General features: G+C 42.4%; 1 protein-coding gene across 5 annotated transcripts in view; it reads left to right on the plus strand.

The window, feature by feature from the left end:
• The window catches only part of KCND3 (potassium voltage-gated channel subfamily D member 3), a 257,822-nt gene that overhangs the window by 228,617 nt on the left and 9,128 nt on the right, over positions 1 to 20,077 (plus strand). For 3 of the 5 annotated variants that reach the window (XM_050954306.1, XM_050954307.1, XM_050954305.1), the window contains exons 4-8: positions 2,848 to 2,949; positions 12,937 to 13,029; positions 17,146 to 17,202; positions 17,864 to 17,920; positions 18,274 to 18,521. In XM_050954306.1, the coding sequence (XP_050810263.1) occupies positions 2,848 to 2,949; positions 12,937 to 13,029; positions 17,146 to 17,202; positions 17,864 to 17,920; positions 18,274 to 18,521 (557 nt within the window). The remainder of the gene's footprint in view (positions 1 to 2,847; positions 2,950 to 12,936; positions 13,030 to 17,145; positions 17,203 to 17,863; positions 17,921 to 18,273; positions 18,522 to 20,077) is intronic. The other 2 variants (XM_050954309.1, XM_050954310.1) reach the window with 2 other exon arrangements.

Genomic DNA, 20,077 nt, shown 5'->3' on the forward strand with positions numbered 1-20,077 from the left:
GTACAGCTATTAATATTTGATCTCCTGCTAGCCTAGAGGCAAAGAGAATAATGTTCATCACAGGCGCCTAAGACTGAATCCACTTTAACAAATAACTGAACTGATAATAATAGCGACAGAAGATGCTGGTGGAACCTTTTGTGCTGTAGCTAAGAAGAAACTGTTGGGGACTCTTGAACTTCCTGTAGCAAAGGAATTGACATTTTGTCAAGAGCACAGAGGAAATGCATCCTCTGTAATCATCGTCAATTTAAAGACAGAGATCAATGGGCAAAGCTTACTCCTGGTGCAGTTCAGGGGAGGGATGCACTAGATCCATTGTGAAAGGTGAGGAAAATGTACAAAGAGGTGTGTAGGTATGTGAAATAACTTTGTGGAATGCAGGTGAAATGACTCAGTAGAACACGACTGGCCCAGTGACCCAGTGCAATGACTCAGCAGTTGCAATATCCACCTGAACATGCCTGCCAGATGTCTAGGAAGAGAAGTTTATTGCATTTCCAAGTTGTGTGGAACCATTGCTCTCAGTAACGCTCACCCCCAAATCCAATTCAGATTTGCCCTGAGGCAACTGAGGTAGCATCATCAAGAAGCATGTTTCAGCACAGTGTTTGCTGGTCAGCAGCTACTCTGTTTTCCTGGCTTCTCTCCCCTTCCCAAGTCAGACAATTCCTACAAAGACTTCTATAGCTGTGCAGCTGTCACGGTTACAGTCATTAAAATTATTAACAGAACAGGAAAGGGGTGTGAAGAAGGAGGAAAAAAAACAGGAAAGAGGGGACATCATAGACTCGTAGACTTTAAGGTCAGAAGGGACCATCGTGATCATCTAGTCTGACCTCCTGTGCACTGCAGGACACAGAACCTCACCCACACACTCTTAATTATTTTTAAATGCTCTGATGGTGTCAGATCACACACATTGTGAACTAATCTGCTGCCGGCTTGTGGTGCATGTACCTAGGGCCTGCCTTAGAACACGGGGTGAAATCCACCATCCATCTAAGTTAATGGCAGTTTTACCATTGATTTCAGTGGATCCAGGATTTCACCTCTGAGCCTTAGTGTTAAAAGTGGGTGTTGGGAGCCAAAGAAATCTGGCCAAAATTTAGAAAGGCGACTCTTGGTTTTGGGTACCTCAATTTTTGGATGCTCAAATTGGCTCATGCTGAGCACCCACCCTCTGAAAACAAGGTGTGTCAAGGTGGGGACTCAGAATCACTAATCACTTTTGAATCTCCTGGCCTCTGTCTCCTAACTGAAATTTCAGAATACTGCCCAGGACATGCCTGGGAAATTGTTTGTGTGCACAAATTAAAGTTCATTAGGTTAAGCAAACCTTTCAAATCCAGAGTGCTTAAGTCACTCGTGCATATATGGTAATACACTTTCTGGAATCATTATGCACTATAGACCCATCATGGCTTTGCTCTTCCTACACTGTGTCCATTAACCACCACTAATTAGAAATGAAAACCTAGCGTTCTGTATTATTTAAAAGATTATGCAGTATTTTAAAACACAACCTAATATAATTTTTTACAGTGGTAATTATTTCATGTATTTACCTTTAATGGAGCTTGGGAAATAAATACTGAATTAACAATGCATTTTTTAAAAAGCAAATCACTTTACAGAGAAGGAGGTAGTATTTGAACAGACAAATTAGAAAGAGTTAAAAACTGTTTGATCACTTAATGATAGAAGCTAACTGAGCCTTTATATGCTTACATTAGTCTATACCACTTTTTTATAATTTAGTTCAGTCCTCTAACTAGAAGTTATGAGGTCTGTAGATAAGACCAGGCCAGGCAGGGTTAATTAATTATAAGAAACCAAACATTAGGTAAATAGATTTTTTCCCTTCTTTCCAAATAGTTTATTTGTTGTGGCAGAGAGATTTCTGTCTATCTAAGAGGGCAAATATTTTTCTGGAGAAAATTATTCTCCTGTTACCATATATCCAAGTTAACAAACTGCTGCTGGAAGAGGAGAGAAGGAACAAACAAGGTGTTTTTTACAGTCTCCATGGAGAGAATAAGAGATTAGATAGATAGATAGATCCAATTATTAATCTATGCCAATCAGCTCATAGGTGAGGCAAGTTAATGATCTGCCCTATTCTATATCCTTCTTGTCTCCTATTATTAAACATTTGTATCATAGTTACATCTACAGTCTTCCACCATATCAGGGCCTTATTGCGCTAGGTGCTGCACAAACATATAGTAAATGACTCTCTATGCCACAAAGTGTTTACAGTCTAGAAGATAAGGCATCACAGAGAGATTTCACATGCAAGCAAGTCGGAGAAACGGGGCATAGATGAGTTGCCTGCACAATCTGTACCAACTATTGAAATCTCTCACTTTCTCTGTTATAGACATATCTGAGTTTCACATGAGAAGCTATATATCTACACACACAGGTAACACAATCCTCCCATGTCAGAAACAAGAAACATGTGAGAGGTGGGTGTCTCCAATTGGATGCCCAAAATATGGAGAAACCCAAAAATATCACTAAGCACTTTTGAGTAGGTAGCCCCTACTCTTTAAGGGGAGGCCATTGATGGGTTGTGAGAGGTCAGCTCTGGTAATGTCTTGAGTCCTCAGATTTCCTTAATCTCCATCATTTGAGTTTTAAAACTGGGTTGCAGGTAGGAAGTGCAAAAGGCTGCGCTGGCTGCTGATCTCCTAGCCATAAATTCCTTGTATTTTCATCTCTTTGATTTTTAGGTTCCATGAAAACTTGGTATTTTCTTTCTCTCTATTTTAGTAGAGGTGGAACAGTTGGCTTTGTGTGTAAAAGTAAAAATATGTCAATACATCTTGCTTCTCTTTACAGAAAGCCCGACTTGCACGGATACGAGTGGCCAAAACAGGCAGTTCCAGTGCTTATCTTCACAGCAAACGCAACGGCCTGCTGAACGCAGCCTTGGAGCTGACGGTACGTGCTGAGAAAATAATCCCTTTCACAGTGGAGCCTGAAAAGTTCTCCATCCCAATCAAACCTCATTTCGGTTGTTCCTCCCCACCACAAAGACACACCTAATTGCTTGTTATTCAGTGTGACAGCTTCACATGTTGAGTTGTGCTACACTATAATTACACTACAATTTACTGTGTAAGCTATATGTAGAGACAGCTGGAATTCAGCTGCAAAATTGGAGAGGGAGGGAGGGACTTTCTGGGGCTCTTTCTTGAGCTAGGAAAGAGTCCATCTTTCTAATGATGACAAAGAGCATTAATGGACCAGATCCTCAGATGGTGTGAGCCAACATAGCTCCATGGAGCTCTCCCCATTTATATGAGGTGAGGATCTGGCACTACCACACATTTCTGTCATCTTTAATAAGGAGTTGCTTGTTTTCAAATCTCTATATATTCATAAGTGTGCAAAACCTTATTACAAAGTGCCATGCTGTACACAAAGAGCTCAAACCTTGCTAATTTCGACTATACTAATCCATAGACTGGATGGCGCACAACCCAGCACCTGTGCATGCACAAATTCACGCACACACACAAAATGGACTCTCTCTTACCTCATTTCTCAGCAAAGAGACAGCCCTGTAGCGAGTTTTCAAATTGCAATCCACCGGCTTCAATAATTTAATGAAATATTCTGCTGATCACTCACCAGCATGCTCTGATATATCACAGCTGCCCCCTCCCCCCGCCCCAAAAAAATGGACAAGATTTCTGGTAATGTATTATTCTTGATTATCTACATACACAAAATTTGTTCCCCAGGGCTGTAAGAGGCCAGCTGCTGTCAGCACCTTTTGCCCTTGACATGAGTTGAGATGCTTGACCTTTCAGCTCAGCCCTGAACCACGGGTGGCTTGAAAGCCACACCGTGCCAGGAGTAGTCCTGGGAAGCAGTGTGATTTGGAGATACCTCTTAAGGGCACGATTCCTTCATACTTCCTCCTCACTCTGGTGGTGGGGCTAGTGCTTTGCTGCTCGCACAACAGCTGACTAGAGGGCACTAAGGAAGTCAGCCACACCTGTTGACTCCTTCACCCCAGCTCTAGCTCACCTGTACAGGGTGTAAATGGGATTCCAACTACCCTGCATGGTATGCAGTCCAAGTCACAGTCTAGCCTAGGTTCTGTCTTTTACTCTCTCACTAATGGTTCTATTGGTCAGGGTGTATCAGCAAGGATCTGCTGTCTCTGGGAAATCACACAAGGTATTTATTCTTGCACTGTGACACTCTAAATACACCAGGAAGTGGCCTTCACTGCCACCCACCCACACACACACAAATTGTTTTTCTCCTCTGGTGTTGCCAATTCTTGTGATTTTACTGCGTATCTTGCAATTCAGTGTTTTTGTTAAAGCCCCAGCTCTTGGAGTCAGGTGAATACATCAGAATCTCAGTTTCTTAAAAAAAAAATGCTTCTGACCCTCCTGGTTGCAAAGAAAAGCTAGGAAACATGAACACTAAAGACTCAAAAGCTAGTAGGCAAATAAGAACCAAACATTTATTATTTCCAAAAATCTCATAATTTTTAAGCCTATCTCATGATTTTGGAACACTTGAGTTTGGCAATGCTGCTCTTCTGTAGCTACGTTACCATCAGGAGGACCTTGTGAGTAGAAAAAGCCAGCACTTGCAGAGTTGGTGAGTCACTAGCATGAGATCAGGGAGCTGTGGAGGGATTCCTGGAATCATTAGCCCTGAAATTATTACAGGCTCACAATTACTGGATTGCAGGAATGAGGACCTAAAGACTGTCCAGCAGGAGAGGGGAAAGTATCACAGCTCCTGTTCTGTGAAGCTCAGTGGTTTTATTTTTAATAGCAAGGTATCTGGAGGCTAGTATTAGCTATTCATGAAAAAGGGAAGTTTTAAGTGTGTCAGATTGCTTGGTAGAATCAGTGGAAATGAGAGAAGGTTGCTACATTAAAGCCTGCTCAAGACCTGAGCAGGAATTAACACATTTTGTGGGCTTAATTTCAAATAAATCAGTCCTCGGTGCACATGGGAAACAGAAATTGCATATTTGAGCCTTGAGAGCTGCCTAATGCTGTGTTCACGCATCCATACTCTGGACCTAATCCTGCAAACACTTACTACTCTGCCTGGTGCTGCTTAATGAGTGAGTGTTTGCAGGTATAAACCCTTCACTTGTATTCAGTTCTTGCCAAGTCAGATGGAACACTTGCCACTGTAGAAGTGGAGCCAGGGCTTCAAGATTTGGCCTACAATGTCTCTCTCTACATTGCTCATTGGGGCCTGATCCAACTGCCATTTGAGTTGAGTGGTGGCTGGACATAGAAATCACCATGCCCTTTAGGCTGGGCACATGCTATGCAGCCCCTTAATTCTGCAGGTAGCCCCACTGGTTTCAGTGAAATTATTACAGAGGAAGGATGTTACTCAAGGGGAGTAAGGGTTGAAGACTCTGGCCCTCAGCTGCCATGATGTCTTTTCAAACTGATTCCAAAGAGGCACATTGCATCAGACACTAGACAGGGATGCACAAGAGCTGGGCTCTGTCACTGACTAGTGTCATTTCATTTCCCCTCCTCTAAAATAGGGAAAACAATGATATTTACCACCTTTTGTATATGGCACTGAGATCTCTGGATCTCTGGAGCACTAAGCAAATCTGAGAGCTAAGTTCTCATTTTCCATGTTTGTCAAAACCCAACCCAGCTGAACAGGACATTGGGAATTTTGTCACCTCAGCCTAGTGACCATCTATGTCGGAATCTGATTTACCACTGAGCCTTCGGTTCTATTGCAGGCAGTTTCTCTCTTACTCTGAAAAGGGTCCTCAGCCCCTAATGCAAGTGAGGCCTTCTGAAAATGAGCATTAAACCTTCTCCGCTGGTTGCATTTTTTTTAGCACATACTGTAAATAGAGTTTACCAAACAAACTGTGAAACCTTTGAAGGAGGCATAGAATGGTTACGACTTGGCCCAGGACTTGGAGAACCAGCTCAGATGAGTTAATAAGATTCTGTTATTTCATCAGGAGGCAACATGCACAGTTACACTGAAAATTTAAATCATGCCTTGGGTTTTGCTGGTCTTTTAATTGTACTATTTAAAAATGCCATGGCAGCTCAGCACAGATGTGTGGCTCTCACTTGATTTTCCAGCCTGTCTTCCCAGCATGAATCCCATCATTTCTCTTTCAACGAAGCCATTCTGCCAGGCAGCTCACAGAATGGCTGCTGGGACACAGATAAAAAAGTCCAGAACATATTAGCCTAAGAGCAATAATTGGCTGCTAGGTTCGTTTCTGGCTTTAATGAGTTAGGAAGGGGGTCTTTTTTTTTTTTTGGCTTTGTGGCTACTGCAGATGTTGTGACAACTGTGAAGGACAGTGGCAGAATCTGGCCAGTGATTTGCCAGTCTCAGATTATTTTAAAATGTACAGAAGAAAGGAATCTCTCTTTTGTAGTTGCCGTGTTAGAGAATATTTTAGTTCCTGCTAGTGGATATACCCTCATGGGCAAATGAACATTAATTACATAGTAGCTACACTTGGTTATGTATCCTATTCTTGAAGCAGGCCCAGAACTTGCGTCAACATTAATGGGACTTTCATGTGTACATCTAGTGACAAGCCTGCCTTAGGGTTAGCAATAATTCCTAGTGTAATTACTATGTAGTCCTTATTAGCAATTAGCATGAAATTTTCATTGTTTACTACTATGTAATCAATATAGAATTGTTTTGTAAATACTCAGTAGTAACAGTTTGAGATGAGCCAGAATGGCAGCATTAGGACTTATGGGTCCCAAAATACTTTTTTCTGAAGTCCTGAGAGGTTATCCAAGGAAATAACTACCAAAGATAACATTCTGACTCAACGGTCAGCATCCAGGGGGTCTTGGGGCATGTAGGAACATGAGTCTGATTCTTCTCCCACACCAGTGGAGTTACTCCTGATTTACACCAGCTTATGTGTGGGGAGAATCAAGCCATATGTCTTCAGCTTAGAGCTTGGCAGCGTAAAGAGCATAAGAGGAGGAGGGATAAGCAAAGGAGAGCAGTGTGGAGAGAATATTCATTCCCTAAAGGCAGCACCGACTTTCCCTTCAGTGAAACATGGGTTTGTGGCATTTTGTATTTGCCATGCAGACGCTGAACAGGCAGGTTTTTTATCCTTTCATTTATGGGAGCAAGTGATGTGGTGATAATAGATGGAATGTCAGACATGTTCAAGTATTCATGGGCATGTAGGTTGTAGTGGCTGCAGCCTACACAGCATACATGAGCCTTAATCTCCTCTTGCCACTAACACCTTACAGCTGCGCTGCTGTAAGATCGCTTGTGTAGCCATCCTATGCTGACGAGAGAGAGCTCTCCTGCTGACGGAGCATTGTCCGCACCGGTGTTTATGTCGGTGTAATTTACATTGCTCAGGTGGGTGTTTTTTCACACCCTAGCGTGATGTAAGTTATACCAACAAAAGTGGCCATGTAGACATGATTCACTTCTTGTTGAAATGATAGGTCTGTATTTTGAAACAAAACTGTTTTGAGATCTGTCCCTCCTTACAACCAAGATCTCTCTGCAGCCACAATATTGATAAAGGGTAGAATCATCCGCATGGAAAGAGTACAATTAGCTTCTGTGCCAGTCCCTCTGTAGTCAAATCTGTCCAACTTTGTTCACTGAAACACCAAGCATAAGAGATAAGACAACTCATGGAGTTCTTCAGATTTGTGAAGCTGGATGCCACATTCAGGAACCAAGTCTTCCACAAGGCCACCAGCAGCTCAGTGTGTGTCTTTCAAGTGCAAACGGGGGATGGTGCTGGCATGATTTTCCCAGAACCTTGCAGAGGTAGGATCCCAGATCAAATTCTAAACACTCCCCTGGGCTCTTCATTACAGACAGATTTTTCTTCTAATGAACCCAGATTGCTTTTGCATGGAGCAATGCAGGTATCATTCTCTACTGGAATGTGCTCCTGGATAGAACAGCCACTGCCAAGCATTTATGTGCTCAGACTGTCTATATGCATTTGTTGCTGCAGCTGTTGTTATCTTCTGTTTCCCCCCTCTTTTTTGCATGCTGAGATGTGCCAGAAATTTACAGTGTCTGGTTCTGAATGTAGTGAGCTGGAAGAAAAGCAGGAGCAAGGAAGATAAGGCAGGAATCCAACCCTTGGTGCTATTTTTTTCTGATAATATCCATTCCATGATCTGCGTTTCCATACGTTTCAAATCTGCCCTCGGGGAGAGGGAGGGAGAGGAGAGAAGTTGCCAACACTACGTATTCTACTCTGGAATTTAGGTCTTCTACCAGAGCCAATGAAGCCTTATTTCCTTGGCTTTCAAATTCTTTCATATTTGCTCTCCAGCAGAATGTGCAGAGACCTGATAAGTGGGAACAAGCCCCTGCCTAACCTGAGTTTGTATCATTGATGCTACTTTCCTAAGTAATCAGTTGGCATGGGCAGAAGAGGGGTGGCAAGCTAATATTGTAAGATTTCAATGGTTGGAAACAAGGACAGTATCTCTTTCCTATTGGCTGCTCTCTGATATACTCATGTTAAGCATTTTATTGTTCTGTACACCTCTTCTTCACATAATATGTGGAATTCCAACGAGTTGGAACCTGTTGCTCTCTGGGCAATCTCTTTTCTTCTTGCAGTTAGAGTAATGTTTCACTGACTGTGTTAGGCGTCCACTGATTTCCTGTGGATTTCTAAAGTGCTGGGTATTCTGCAGGAAGTGACAGATGTCTGCCTTTACTCAGGGTGCCAATGATAGAGTTTCCATCCTTAAATTTCTACAGCACCTGGCAAATTTATCTCATGCAACACATTCAGGACCTGTGCAAAGCAGGGAAAAGGCACCTGTAACAGTCTGTGGCAGTCCCTGCTGTAGGCTATTTGCAGCATATTGTCTCTCCATGTGGTTTAAAATGTTTCCACTTTTCATTAGCTTTGGAGCCAGACATAAACAGTAGAGAGACACCAGACTTCAAGATGACCCAGACCAATGCGTTAATCACAAAACCATCCTTCCCCCCAATACAGCTACTGCTACACGTCAATAACCTGGGAGTCCCTGGGAGCTGAAAAAAATGGGTCTGCCCCCTCATCACAAAATAATCATGTGTTTCACTGCCCATTTATGACTTTTTCTTATGTTGCTGTTCCAAATGGCTTTTTAACACAAATGTCCTGACTGTCCAACCCTTACTGATTTCTGTGAAAAAGCATTCAAATCTCTCTACACAGATGTCCTGGATCAATGCAGTAAACCTTCAGGTCAGTTTCTTTCTATCTTCATGCTACAAAGCACCTCTGGTTCTCAAAGAGATTAACATTACTTAAAGCCACCGGTTGCAATGGTCTGTTTCTTTCTTCTTTTAAGTGAGATTTAGCTTTATACTGCTGCACTTGCTTTATCACATACACTGTCCTCCACAGGAGATATTCAGATGAAAAGTTCTTATCAGTTTCTATTCCTTCTCTCCATCTGGAGAGGTTTAGCTAGTGAACTCTGCAGGCTATGCACAGGACCTATCTGATGTGTTAGTTGACTTGGGTTACTATTAGCAAGAAAAACCTAAACTGTTTGGGGTTTTTTTAGCCCAACCCTGAAAATACCTTCTAGAAATGTCCCAACACAACAGTTTTCAAGGCACCAAAGCGGAACAGCCTCCTATCAAGGAGAGATTCCCTCATATCCGTCTATAAATGGTTTGTACAGTCAGTGACCCCTAATTATGCCCTGACATGCCCTTGGTTTAGCATCAGTTTGCCTGATTTTCAGAGATGCCAAGTTAGACATCACAGTACGATCCTGGGTGTGGCTTCAGGCATATTTAAAGATGCAGCCAAATGCTCAGTGTATCACACGAGCCACTTGGGTGTCTTGGACATCAACTGAGTTAAGCACAACTGATTTAAATCCTTTAACAACCCTAGATGAAGTCAGCCGTAGATGCCTACATTCAAATGTTCTGCTTTCTAACCCATTCCACCCATTTTCTTGCTTAAACTTTTGGATACTGCTGTTATGTGCCAGAAACAGGTATGTAAGGCACATGTGTCAACTTTTATCTTTCAGCTTCGAGCATCACAGAGGAGTGTCTCTGCCAGGCATCTACTGCTGAGACATCTAAGGAGCTTATGAGGGTCACTTGCAAACATTTAATTGTCATTTTAATGTGCCTAATTGTCTTTGACCATTTTAGCCACTGAATTCACATAAAGATTAATGAGTATGATCACAGAAAACATGCCATGAAATTGGGGTGAATTTCAGGGTCAGTGGGTTTAAAGAAAAAAATGCTTAGCAAAGTAGTTCTTAAAACTGCAACTATGGAATGGAAAAATTAATATAATCCTTCTTTTGGAATAGCAGAGAGACTTGCCAAAAAGCTGCTTCTTAGCTCCTGTCTTCCCATTTCTGGAGCATATCCGATTTTCAAACTGAAAAATGAATGATGCATGCAATACTTTAAGAAACATGCATTTGTATAAGACATGGAGAGACAGCAGATTCACAGGTTTACATATTGTGATACACAAACCTCGAATGTGGCACTCAAAAAATGTGCCTATTGGAAATCCTCTCTAGCATGTGTGTTTAATCTCTGCCCAGTTTCATGGGGCTCCAGAGAGATGTTAGAGCAGATTTATTTTCTTTAAGTAGATATTTACCACACTGAGGAAGCAACTGAGAGTGCTTTCAGATAGCTTCCTTCCTTACCTGACCGAAAAAAAGCATGTAAATAGTGAATTTAAGTAACTGTTTGTATATAATTAAATTGATCTAATATCTTTCTGCCGAATGATTGAATTGTAAGAACAATGAAAGATTAGACTCTGAGCTCTCTCTGGGGTTGGTTGGTTGTAGGGTGCCTAGCACAATGGGGCGCTGATCCCTCTCTAGAGTCCTTACGCTATGGCAAGAGAAGCACTAATAATGGCATCATGGTCTAATGGTCAGCGGACAGGCGTAGGCAAGAGGAACATCTGAGTTCTACTCCCAGCTCGGAAGCTGACTTCCACTATCCCCTCGGGCAAGTCATTTTACCTTTCTATGCATCAGTTTCCCCACAGAGATATTAATACTGATCTGTCAGAAGAGTGGCATTGGGGTTAGCTGGTACAGGCCTTTGAAGACAATAAGCTTTGTCAAAGTGCTGAGCGTTATTATGCATACCCAGTACTGCAGCTCTTTTGGATTTCACATTCCCCATTTGGATTTGTTATTTGTGGTAGATAGGGCCCTCCTCATTACAAAGCTAGGCTTTCAGTTTGTCTTAGCCACTGTCTGTATCTCTCACAAAAGACCATTCAGCAGCAGCATGAAACCCTCACCCAGTTAGGGGCTTACAGAAGACTAAGAACAGGTAGCATTCCTGCTGCTAGCTGATCATGGTTGGGGAGGCCAGGCTCTCAGCATCTAGGACAAAACTTCTCAGGAAGACAAGATTAAGCAAAAAACTTTCTGTGGGGTCCCTGCTTTACTGCAAAGGTTTCTTGTGAAGTCAAAAGAGTGCACGCATCCCCTGCCCCCAATGACAACTAAATCACCATCTCAGGTCATTTTTCTTTTATGCAGCTTGAATACTTATCACTCGCCTGCCCCCAAAATTCAGGCCAATGAGTAATCCTGTCTGACACTACCTGTCCTTACTCCTAAAGACTCATCCTTTTTGTCTTGCCTGCTAGCAGCCAACCCTCTTTTAAAGATTCTGAGCCCAACACATCTCAGCTGTGCATGATTCCAGCCCAGCTGGGAGTGCCTGCCTGAGCTGACTCTAAAGACTCTGCCAGGGAATTTTAACTCAAGAAACCCACCCTGCTGTCTGACTTAGAGAGTGAGCAATTTGGGGCAGTGTTTGTACAGTGCCCTGATCCATGACTGGGACTCCTAGGTACTACCACAATACAAATAATGCAATTCTAATTCATAAAAGTCACAACCCCCTCAGAAAACAGGGCTTTTTCTTTTGATGGGCTGCTGCTAATTCCTTCCAATCAAATCTCTCGTGCCAATGCTACATGTTCCCCAGTAAAATCTACTTCACTTCTACTAATAGTGATGATTTATTATAATAAAATAATAACGTGCACATCTCCAGTGCCTTTTGTCCAAGCTGCTTTTCAAACAAACAGCTGGAGCCTGTGAAATACCAGACACCACCAGCTCTCATTGAGAGCATAATGGCACTCAGCCCCTGCACAGAAGCCTTACCATACCACACCACTAGGGAGCAGATGAACATCAGTTCTGTGTTAGCAGACTGAAGGCAGATTGATGTTAGCAGAGCTGGGACCAGAACCAGGGAATCCTGGTCCTTACTACTATAAGTCTATTCAGTAACACCCCATAAAGCCAGTCAGGGACTGGTTTTTCCTGCTCCCTGTCTTCACCATTTCACTTAAGACCATTGTATGTTTTATACCATTCCCCATCCAAGAGACAGGATCATAAAGCCACATAACACCTGATTCCTGAATTATACCCCAGCCACTGGTTCATTCTTAGTCTAAAAGGAGAATAACAAATTCCTCACTCCCAAGCAAATCACCCCCTTCTCGGAGGCAGTAGGGTTTAGGGTGAAACTTTTTGTAGCATTTCCATTCTGAGCCTTCAAAAATCATGACTTTTTTGAAAAAAAATAAATTGTGGGTTCTTTTTCCTTGCCTTCTGTTTTCTGGGTCTTTAGGCCACACTCTGGTCATGTTTCCAAGCTCTTCTTCACAACCACAAAGGGCTACATACTTACTTCTTTTTAAAATGGAAGCTGAGATTCTGACCTGAATCCAGGAGCTAGGGCTTTAAGGAAAACACCAACTCCCTAGACTCATGATAAAAATATGAGAGTTGGCAACACTGGAATTGTCACCTTTCCCTCACCTCCTCCCCTGTACAATCTGACATGGTTGTTCTAATCCCTATGATTTCAAGCCTGATTCTTCCTCTGGTTGTTTAGGGATCTAGTGATGATGAGCAGCACATCAGCAAATCCACCTCGCTGATCGAAAGCCAACATCACCACCTGCTGCACTGCCTGGAAAAAACAACTGTAAGTAGCAACAGGACCCTTTCTAAATCTGATTAAATCCTTTCCTCCTGGGTGCAGGCTTCCTTTGGAAAAGATGTGGGTGCAGTATGCTCCTCTAAACCAATGCATGCACTCACAAACACACATTCCCAGTGGGGATAAAAATATGTGTCAGTGAAGTGATGGGTCCTGAATCTCGGAAGTTCCCTGGAATATGCCGCACGGAGAGAGATTCACTTTCTTTTTGTGAATTGCTTAACAAATAAGCATTGTGCAAAATGTTAACAGTGTAAATCTGTGTAAAAGGACAAAGGGGTTGATTACCCTGTGCAGGCATTTACACCAGTGCACAGTCAGTGCAAATCACTCACTTTCTAATTGGGTAGCATTTCACTGCCTCCTTGCACTTACTTCGCAACTGGTGCAAATGCCAATACAGACTGCAGGGCGAGCAGCCACTGCGGAGCAGAGAAGCAGCCTGTAATGACCAAAGAGACAGACTTGCGGGAGTAGGATTTAACCATGGTTTCTGAACTAGGGCTAAAACTCAGTTTGTCCTCAGCTACACTGGCAGTTAAAGTGCATATATCACGGGTTCCCTCTGAACCCACTGCTCACTCCCACTACCAATGATGTATAGGATTGCTGTCATGAAGAGAGCTACCGTGGGAAGCTGATGCCAGCAAATTCTAAGCCACATGTATTCCCTACCACAATAGGCTAGAGAAAACAACTGGGCCATTTAAAGGGCGAAGATGAGCCTTTTTAATGTGATTTAGTGACACCACGCATGTCTTTCCTGATAAGCCTCTGTTAAGGAACACGTAGTTCATCTGGAGGCCAGTCAAGTGGATTCTACTATAATGTCATTTCACTCATGCACTGCATGGTGCTGGAGTAAGCCCCTAGGAAGTGTTATTTTTTAATTTTTAAAATAGTTCTGTAAGTAGAAGTCCCTGGGAAAATTGCAAACAGATCTTTATCTCATGTACATTTCATTTCCAGCTTTATATTCACAGGTGATTTGTGGTAAAGGGAGCTATTATCTATATTGTATATCATGGCTCATTCTGGAAAGACACCAATGGGTTAAGACCTGATAAGATGTATCCCTTTCCTTATCTGCATCCACCATCAGATAGACCTTTGATTTCTGACCTGCAGACATAGTCTCAATTTCATAGTTTGATTCCTAACAGGATAACACCATGTAGGTTTCAAAGAGCACGTTGGAAGAAGACCACTGGTTAAATACCTATAGCAATTAAATCCCGTAGGTCCTGAAACTCATCATGATGAATTATGAAGCTAATCATTCCAGTGCTGATGCACTATATCAGTGACTGTTGGTTTCATTTTATAGTATAAATAGGGTGACCAGACAGCAAATGTGAAAAATCGGGACAGGGGGTGAGGGTAATAGGAGCCTATGTAAGAAAAAAACCCAAAAATCGGGACTGACCCTATAAAATTAGGACATCTGGTCACCCTAAGTATAAATCCGAGCTTGCCTGTCTTTCTGATAACTCTGTATGTTACATTACAAGTAGATATTTCACAACCTGACTCTTCAATTGTTTAGAATTCTGTACTTACCCTTAAGCTTTAAATAGTATATTTCAAATATGCGATTGTTACTACTATTTACAAAGTGCCATACATTTGCCTGGTATTTTACAGAAAATCAAAAGATAAGATTCCTGTCCCAAAGCATGTCTGGATCCTGCAAAGTCTTCCACATATGCTTAACTTTACACACTGTGAGGCATTCCACTGACTGCCAGTGAGTAAAGTTAAGCAAATCTGCAAATCGTTGCAGGGCTCAGGCCTACATTCGACAATCTTCAGGACAGATGATGATAGCCTAGCTCCAGAATTGTATTTTTCTCCACAAGTACTCCCACTGATTTCAGTATTTGTAGTATAAATTGCAGTGTGAGTAAGGTGAGAGCTCTCTGGCCCAAACTGAGTTATAACAACAGACAATTGGATCCAAGGGACAGCAGCAGAGAGAGGAGAATGCAGGGCAGAAGATTTTCTTTGTATTTTCTCTTGTATTTTGTATTTCTCAATTTATTTTGGCCGAGATGCCAGTGCAGAGTTAGGAACAGGAATATAGAGGCGTTCCTGCATTGAACAGAACCAAAGAGAGCCACAAAACGAATGAGGTGAACTGTCCTGCCATTGCATTGAGATATTTGTATCAGCTGTTGAAACTTTTCTGAACTGTGATTTTTGAACCAAAAATGTCATTGCAATTTTGAATTTGGATGAACACTGGAGAAAAAAAATCCACAAAATATTTGCTGCATTTTCTCCACATTTCCAGCCTGCCCCAACCAGGACGAGATTGTCAGCAGTGTTGTCACATATTTGCGTATCACAGTGAGAGCTGATCAAATCATGAATACAACTATTTGAAAATAAGGTAGTTGATGAATGACAGTGTAACCCACACACCTCCTGGGTGTGGTGTTCTGTCCCTTCTAGTGGCACTGAGCCCACACAGAGAGAAAGAGAGATGATTGAGTCTGCTCTACAGCCTCAGCTAGCAGCCAGTTGGTTTGAGGCTCATACACTAAATTCCAGAAGCCCTAGGTTCAATCTCACCTGCTGCCAGCTGGGGTCTGTTGGCATTACAACAGCCAAATAATAATTTTCTGTCTTCAAACAGCTCTATGCATTTTTGATTAATGAAAACAGTTAATTTTGAATATATTATTTGTTGGACAATGGGGAAACAGAGAAGATAATAAACAACTTGACTAATTTACCAAGCGTCAAGCTGGATTCTTCATCACTGGCACTTTTTAAATCAAGATTGGGTAATTTTTTTTAAAAGATCTGTTCTAGCTCAAAAGGAATTATTCTGGGGAAGTTCTATGGCTTGTGTTATGTAGGAAGCCAGACTAAATTATCACAATTGTCCCATCTGGCCGTGGAATCTCTGAATTGTTGAACAAACTCTTCACAGTAGTCATATAATCAGCTCTAACGATGCAAACACCACCAATATTTCATTTAAGGTGGGTTTATTTTGATTGTGTTTTTTTGGCTCTCTGCGACTCTGCTCAGCATTAAGTGGCTGTTCAGTTCTTAAAATCTGAGTGCTGCTGACCTGGAGTATCAAAGTTTTCAAAAAAAGAGATTGTCATTCCAGGAGTCAGATGCAGCATGTTTAGATTGTGGTTCTCAATGCATTAGTCAAAACAGCTCAATCAATTTTTGTGTTGAAATTCCTGTACTTCCTTGGCATTCTTACTCTATTAAGATATTATGCAAAAATGTCAAATCGCAGCATATGAATTCATAAACACTGAAGAGTCATTTTGCAATGTTTCAAAGTTGCAGGTGGAATGGAATGAGGAATGATCCATGTGCCCTGGTTATCAACATGTTTCAAAGGGCAAATCACCTTTCCTTAAACTAGACAGAGGGTTTTAAAAAGTACTTTCTTTATTTTCACAGTATCTGCAGTTGTCACTAGAATAAAGTCCTACAATTTAACAGCTGTGAATGGCCCTCAAATCTGGTGTGTTAAAAGACAAAAGTGGCCTTGAGATGCTTCCAACAATCATAACAAAAAATTCTTTGCTATGTTAACATAAGATTTTTCAGCTCTGTTCCCTACTCTGACATTCATATCCTATGCTTTTGCTGGCTGCTGCCTGGGTTGAGCCACATCCTTCAGCCAAAATATTCCTTCTGTATTTCCACAAAGGTCAACCAAAACACAGTCCCCTTGCTTGGGTAACCCCTGATCTAGTCACCATACAATCCCAATTGGGCAAGCGCTGATTCAGTGGCTGAGAATGTGTTTTATCCTCTGCTTCTGGCTCTCAATAAATAAATAAAATAAAAAATGAACAGCTGTAAATTGCCTTGCCTTTCCACTCTCTTTTAGAAAGAGAAAACAAACAATTAAAGTGCAAGGTTCCAGAACACTATGTTAAGAAAGAAAGAAAAATCTGATTTAGCAAATTAGTTTAGTAAAGGAAAGGCTCAGTTGCCCATTCAAACTTGGGGTGCCAGATGGAATGCTGAGATTGAATGGATGGAATGCTGGGACTAAACTTTGGAATGCGGGAATGGACAATCAATCGTGTTTTTATCTTTTGTTGGCATGTTGTCCTGTAGGGATTGTCCTATCTTGTGGATGATCCCCTGTTATCTGTACGAACTTCCACCATCAAGGTATTTCCTTTTTAATTCAATCTGTTTTCTACAATCTCTGTGACACGTCCAGAGTGTTTGTCTCCTTTCTTGTTATTGGTCCTGTTCTTGGGAGTTTGTGCATGTGGTTCATTTTTGCTAACTGATGCCTTTGTTTGCTCTAAGACTTAGTATCTGTTCCAATGAAAATTGATGGTTGCCTTATCTCCAGTATCCTCCTCCTTCCTTTGCAGTTCTGATAGGGAAAAAGCAAAATGTGTATCTTAGGCATCTATGAATGTTTACGTATGCACCTAGATGTGTATATACTTTGGCTCTTCTCTAGGCTGTCCTCTACTCATTGGTGCAAGAGGCTCTGAAGTTTTCCATTCAACTTTAAAGCTCTAGGCTACCCAACCTTGCAGTTCTAGGCTCCCCTTTATCATCATTTCCCTCCCCCTAACTCTTCCCACTGGCAGCTTCCACCTTGATTCCTTTACTTCTACCACAAATAACTCAGCTGCCAGCCCAGCTTTGAATGGAACTGTAGGTGTGACATACCGTCAGGGATCGGCTTAACTAGCACACCATACCTAAACTTTCCAACTTAATGACCAATTGGTCCTGCTGACAAACAATACACATCACAGCTTTATCCCCAAACACAAAGAAGACAGTGAGCCTGACTCTCCTTTCTATACAGGTTTATAACAGTGAGGCACCAAAGACTTCACCAGACTCACTTCAGGGATACAGATGTGTAAGTGAAAGGAAAAATCAGGTCCAAACTATTTATGGATATGGAATGTGTAAGCCAGCTGGTCCTGACAGGCCGTTATGCCTCTACCATAGCTTCTCTTATCCCCATGTTGTTGTGGGGGAGCAAACACGTTCTCTTGGCTGCAATGAGTAATGGGATGAAGTCATCTCTTTCCTGGTTGTTGTTTGCATTTTTAAATCTGGGAACTGTCTAGTGCAAGCTGATTTCAGGCACAGGGGCAGAGAGCTGAGGGGCTGACCTGTCCCACAAGAATAGCAAAAGGTGTTCTGGAAAATGAACCACCTTATGGTAGCTAGTGGTGAGAGTGACACTGTTGTTCTTTTCCCTGCCAGAACCATGAGTTCATAGATGAGCAGCTGTTTGAGCAGAACTGCATGGATAACTCAATGCAGAATTACCCCTCCACTCGCAGCCCCTCATTGTCGAGTAACAATGGCGGGTCAACCTCCTGTTGTTCTCGACGCAACAAGACGACGACTCATCTTCCCAACTCCAATGTGCCAGCAACTCGCCTGCGGAGCATGCAGGAGCTAAGCACGATACACATCCAATGCAGTGAACAGCCATCACTTACAACAAGGTACAGTGAGCAGGCCCTGGGTGCTGACTGCTACATGCAAATCTGCTAAGGGTAATGTCCATCTGAGATGAGTTTGGACCAGTTTCTACCCCCTCAGCCCAGGAGAAATGGGTCCCACCTGGGACTATCTAAGTTCCAGTTCTACTACTATGGTCCCAGGAGAGGTGGCTCCTGGCTGCTCTGTGCAACTCCTGTGGACTTAGCCCAGAGGAAGTTGACCCAAGCTCTAGCTTAGCTCTTTTCCAGCCAGTTTGAACCCAAGAGAGGTGACTCCCAGCTGAGGCTCCCATTGATTCAGCCTCAGCTGTAACCAGATTGCTACAGCTCATGCAGTACCATTCCTGCAGCCCAGCAGGCAGCAATACCCAGCTCAGCACTGCTCTTATTTGGTTGACCAGCGGGAGGCAGCTCTCAGTTTCTACCAGCTTGGCCAGAGCCATGTCTCGGTCATGAGCAATGCCAGATGGCATTGGTTCCAGGCAATCTGAATGTGCTGCGTAAAGTACAGAACCTTCTTCCCACTGCACGCCTATGCTGACTTGGCCTGCCAGGGAAACTGACTTCTTTGAGTTAATTGTCCACCTCTGACCACAGGGTAAGAGCATCCAACGTGGGAAGAGAAGAGGATTTTCAAAATGGGTTGAGTTGTGCTAATCTAATGTGCGATTAATAACATAAGTGAAGAAAGGTCTCACTTTCAATATTCGATTTTCAAATTGACTCTCCTTTTAAAAATAATTTAGTGCATAATCAAGGCATCACCATTACTGTAGTTGAATGAACTTCTGAAGTCCTCTCCCTGTGCCCAGCCAAACATCTTGTGCATTAGGGAGCTTTGGAAAAGGGGAGGAAGCAAAGACTTGCATTGGAAACAGTAACTCCAGCCCTCCCCCGATTCCAAAGTGTACGGGAACCATTCTACCCACAGCAGAAATGCAGCTGCCTTTGGGGCAAAGAGGATGCAGCTATTCTGCACCAGTGACATGATTCAGCAAGGTGTTTAAGTGAAGAATAATGCATCAAATGGGAATGTGAAAGGGAACAGTGTGTGAATTCATTCCCTTTGGCCCTTTCAACATTAGCTCAGTATTTCCCAAAGGGTGGGGGTACCCCTTGGAGGACAGGAAGGATATGACTGGAGGAAAGGACAAGCCTCTCAGTTGTTTCCTACCATCTACCATTAAAAAAAAAAAGTGCATGTCCAACTATTATGGTTTTAAAGAAAACCTTGAAAAGGTTACCCATGTGTAATCAACATCTGCCTGAGTCTGCAGCAAGCCTGAAACAATAGCTCTAAAGAGTATGAACTGCTCAGTTCATTTCAGTGGGTGCTAAAACTAATTCCAATTATGACATTTTAAATGTCAAAACTGTTACCAGATGAGCAGTGACATAGCTATGATGATCTGCACCCTCTACTGCGAGCAGCCACTCCTGGTGGGTTGGGCTTTAAGAACACATGGAGAGGTTGCAGTGGGAAAGAGGGACGGGGATTCTTTTAATTTTCCTGAAGCAAAACTCAGTTTTACAAGGTTTTGGAAACTCTGCCTTAGCCT

The sequence above is a fragment of the Gopherus flavomarginatus genome, chromosome 5 (assembly GCF_025201925.1).
Source record: "Gopherus flavomarginatus isolate rGopFla2 chromosome 5, rGopFla2.mat.asm, whole genome shotgun sequence".
NCBI classification, from domain to species: Eukaryota; Metazoa; Chordata; order Testudines; family Testudinidae; genus Gopherus; species Gopherus flavomarginatus.